Genomic DNA, 4,108 nt, shown 5'->3' on the forward strand with positions numbered 1-4,108 from the left:
AAGCGTAATCAAACCAAATCAGCTATAATATCGGAGTCGGGTGTTGGCCTCGTCGGTCTGGCAAAGGTGATATCCAACGGCGATATACAAAGTGTCGACTGCCATAATGACAGGGGCTGCAGAGTCGTAGTTGATTGCACGTAGCACTGGCGAGTTGAGTAAGGCATCCTTGAGATCCTGTTGGGAAGCTAATTGCTTGGGACCAAACTTGAAGTCCACATCCTTTCGCATTAGTCGAACGAGGGGTTCTGCGTGATGCGCGAAGTTGCAAATGAATATACGTACGACTCTGATGGTTCCAAGAAATGCTTGAACGTCGGAGAGTGTCTTGCAGGGTCCCCAGTTTCGGATGACTGCAACTCAAGACTCGTTGGGTAGCCATCCCTCTGGTGTGCATTGATGCCCAACCACCATGATTTCCTGCGCAATCAGGACACTCTTCGGTCCTGAGAAGGTGCCTCCAGCATAGCGCATCCGAGTAACCACTCGATTGAGGTTCTCGAAGTGCTCCCATACGAATTGATGAATCCCATTGTTCTCGAGGAGTCGTTCACCTCCGTAATCCGTCTCGAGGCCCTTGATCAGAACGTCGTTGATGTACGGGATTGTAATTTTGGGAATCTTGGGCTGCAGGATGTAAGTAACGTCCTCGTGGAAGATTAGAACTGAGTTTGTCCAGCCCATTGGCAACGTTTGTAGTCGAAGCGCACCATATGGCGACTGAAACGTAGTGAGGTCTCTCGATTTCTCCGCTATAAGGCATTTGTCGTAGCCTACAAACAGGTCAAGCATTCCCCCGCAGGGTCGGCCACCAAACTGTTCGGCAAGATGCTCGGGTGTCGGAGGGACTTCCGAATGTTGAATTGTTACTGTGTTAAGGGGTTCGAGACTGTGAACAATATGAAGTGCTTTATCGTCCTTTTTAACCACGCAAAACCATCTCGATCGATACGATGAGTTCGAGGGTTCGTATACCCCTGCGTCGAGCTTTCATTTCACCTGTGTGCAAACCTCATTGTATAGTCCTGGCAGAATTGGGATATTTTGTTGGACCCAAGGTGTATGCGGAACCACCGGAATCTCGACTGGAGGGAAGTAAGCCGGTTTGAAACAGCCTCTCTCGTCGTCGGTCCACGCGAAGGCATTGTTGTGTAGCAACATGAAGTGGTGGATGAGCTCGCGCTCGGCTGATAGGAGAAAGTCCCCACCGTGCAATTTGTCGGATATTTGTTTCTGCTCCTTGGTGTATCAGCTGGTAGGTACAAATGGTGGTGGGTGCTTCGAGAGTGTCAGCATAGTCTCAAGGGGATTGCCCTTGATGTCGCGACGAATATGAAACTGTTCTTCAATGGCCCCGAGGACTGGCCGAGTCTTCAAGGCAACTGGTTTATACTTCTTCTTCGTGCCTGCAAATGATTCGTATATCGGTTCTTTGTCTTCATCGTCGCTGTCGTCATCTACGGGTGTCAATTCTGGTAAGTCCAAATCAAATGAAACGGTATCATAGGAGTTCTGGGATTTTATCAGGGCATTTACGAGGTCCGGAGAAGAAATCGAAGAAATATTGTAAGGCAAAACAGAAGGAGAAAATGACGATTTTGAGGTTGCACTAGGTGCTTGTGAGGAAACAGAGATACTATGAGGAACTACTGGCCGAGACTCGGGAATCGGGAAATCGGCGGCTGCTAGGAAGCTCAAAGCCCAAGTTGCGGCATCGGTGGACGCGCTTGAGGTATTCGAGGCATCTTTAGTGTACAGAGACTGTAAGTAAGAAAAAACATTATCACATGCAGAGAGATAGAGAGCAGGAATAGTCTGTTTGTTCTGAATCGAGGGTATCGCGGCATACGAAGTTATATGAGGATCTCCGGTGTCGTCGTACTCGATTACCACCGTCACTTCGCCTTGATCGTTTATCAAGTCCTCGAAGCACGAAAACCCTCTTGTTCGCCCAAACCCTCTTGTTTGCCCATGAATTGAGGCTTGCCTCGGGGCTTCGTCGGGACAGTCATAGTTTTGCCCGAATTCGGGCAGACAAGGGTGATCATTTGGTCTTAGTTGCCAAAGTTTTTCACGACACTCTGCATGAGGACATCAAAGGGTCATCCGAGGAGAATGTCGTAGGCTGCGTTGCGAATAACGTGAGCTTGGAGATACAATGTTAGATTCCCAACCTGCATGGGAAGATTATGAATCAACCCGAGGGACTGGTCCATAGTCCCGTTCGCCGATTGCATGTTTAGCTTAATCAACGGGTCATAGGCTAGTCCGAGCGCATGGCATATCTCCTGCGACATAGCGATGATCTGCGAACCGGGATCGATAATGCACTCGATGCACTGCTGGTTGTTGATTAATGCTTTGATGCAATGGATGGTATTCGATTCGTTTGCAACTGTGAGATTAGCTCCAAGCACCTCGTTTGGACGACACTTTAGATAGCTCTCATAGGGATTGGGTAGAATAGTGGCGTTGGGACTTAGCGGATCTCCATGACAGGTGAGCAAATGTACGTCAATCTTCGAGACCGACTCGTCAGGAACCTCCTTGATTCAAGCGGATAAGAAGGCCTGTGGCTCGTGCTGTACATGTCGAGAGATCACCAGGTCATGGTATTTTGATCGTAAGTCGGGCAAGATAGAAAGTAATTCCTTCGGTGACAATGTTACAAAGGGGCTCTTCATCGATCGTTCGAACACTTTCTCGATCATCTCGGGTTGGTAGGCCGGAGTGAGCATTTGGTAGGACGGTTCCTTCCCCTTATTGGGGTTTGCTTTCGGAGCCGCACCGAAGTTTTGAAGGTTGGGCGGAGTGTAAGTGGTGTCTCTGGCTGCTGCGAAAGGATGTTCGTTCAAGGCTGCCGGCTGCGAAGGCGGTGGCGAGGGCGATGTCGACTGGGACAAAGAACTCGGAGCCACTGCACGAGTGACTGGTGCTACAGGAGCGACCCTTGAAGTGGTCTCATCGGGCTCGCAGACGAGAATCTTCAGAACTCCCTGTATCGGTTTCTTCAACGTGGGTAACTTGATTCCGTTGAAAACTTTGTTCCTTTTCCTGAGCTGGAACAACTCCTTCTCTAGCACAGCAATCCTGTCTGTAGTATTTAGAGAATAAGTAGCCATGGTTGGGGCGCTGCTAATCTCAAACATCAGCGAAGACGTCGGCGGCGTAGGATTTACCGGGGTATTTCGTCAATGCCATTTGTATACTCGATCACGAATCGTGACGCCTGGAATGCTTTGAGGCACAAAGCTACCTGTCAAAAGCATGACCTTCCCTTCGGTGCTCTTTTTCACCTTCCCGGCCTGCATGTCTGCCTGTACGTGAGGACAGGAACCGATTGAATAACCTACATTGCTGCAATAATGACAGTACTGCGGTCCTCCGTCCTGGGTCACCCAAGTTGGCGGTGCGACGGTCGTCGAGGTGCTCGATGCCTGCTGCGGGGTTGGAGCGTGAGCCGAAAAATGGAGAAGGGGTTGCATCGTCTTCGACCAGACGTCCATAATGTATTGGAGGTCTTCAGTTTTTATCGTCGAGTTCAAACTTGTCGTTGCCTTCGTAGTCACTGCTCAACTAGCTGTCCCATGAAGCACAAATTGCGCTGCCACGTGGAGATTGTCGATGGTGTAGGGGTCGTTGGGATAGTGGTCGGGGTGTTTCAGCGCAAGTCGATTCTCGATTTTCTGTAGTACCGACACTGGGAAGACCTTAATGTATGCTTCGCTCTGCTGAATAGTCGAGAGTCGCTGCTTAGCGATAAGGTGAGTAGTGATCGCAATGAAATTGTGGTAAAAGTTTCCTAAATCGACAGCGGACTTTACTCCGTTTTGAGCGTGCTCTCCGATGAGTTGATCGAGGTCAGCGATTGAGAACTTTCAATCATCCTCGCAACCTGGGTATAGGTCTCAGATCTGCTTTTTGAAGTTGTTGTAGGTCGCCAGCAAATTCGTGTATGCTGGTAGAGTTTCCCAAAGGTTGGCTGTGTCGATCGGCAGGTAGTAGACGACTTTTGCCTTCTTGGCGGACTCAGTCATTACTTCTATCACAACACGCTCAGAGACTCACCTTTAGTGTTGTAGGAGTTGAAAGGTTTGATAGAGTTGCT

General features: G+C 49.4%; 2 protein-coding genes across 2 annotated transcripts; both read right to left on the bottom strand.

The window, feature by feature from the left end:
- Positions 1-360: 360 nt before the first annotated feature.
- Positions 361-2,012, bottom strand: FIBRA_09264 (uncharacterized protein; the record flags this gene model as incomplete). The annotated part of the gene is made up of 4 exons (XM_012321581.1): positions 361-918; positions 1,000-1,233; positions 1,264-1,904; positions 1,958-2,012. The coding sequence occupies 4 exons, from the start codon at positions 2,010-2,012 to the stop codon at positions 361-363; spliced, it is 1,488 nt and encodes a 495-aa protein (XP_012176971.1).
- A 90-nt stretch (positions 2,013-2,102) lies between these two features.
- On the bottom strand, positions 2,103-3,122 carry FIBRA_09265 (uncharacterized protein; the record flags this gene model as incomplete). The annotated part of the gene is made up of 2 exons (XM_012321582.1): positions 2,103-2,546; positions 2,604-3,122. 2 exons carry the CDS (start codon positions 3,120-3,122, stop codon positions 2,103-2,105), a joined length of 963 nt encoding a protein of 320 aa, XP_012176972.1.
- Between the last annotated feature and the right edge of the window lie 986 nt (positions 3,123-4,108).

The sequence above is a fragment of the Fibroporia radiculosa genome, assembly GCF_000313525.1.
Source record: "Fibroporia radiculosa TFFH 294 genomic supercontigs, scaffold20904, whole genome shotgun sequence".
Taxonomy (NCBI): domain Eukaryota; kingdom Fungi; phylum Basidiomycota; class Agaricomycetes; order Polyporales; family Fibroporiaceae; genus Fibroporia; species Fibroporia radiculosa.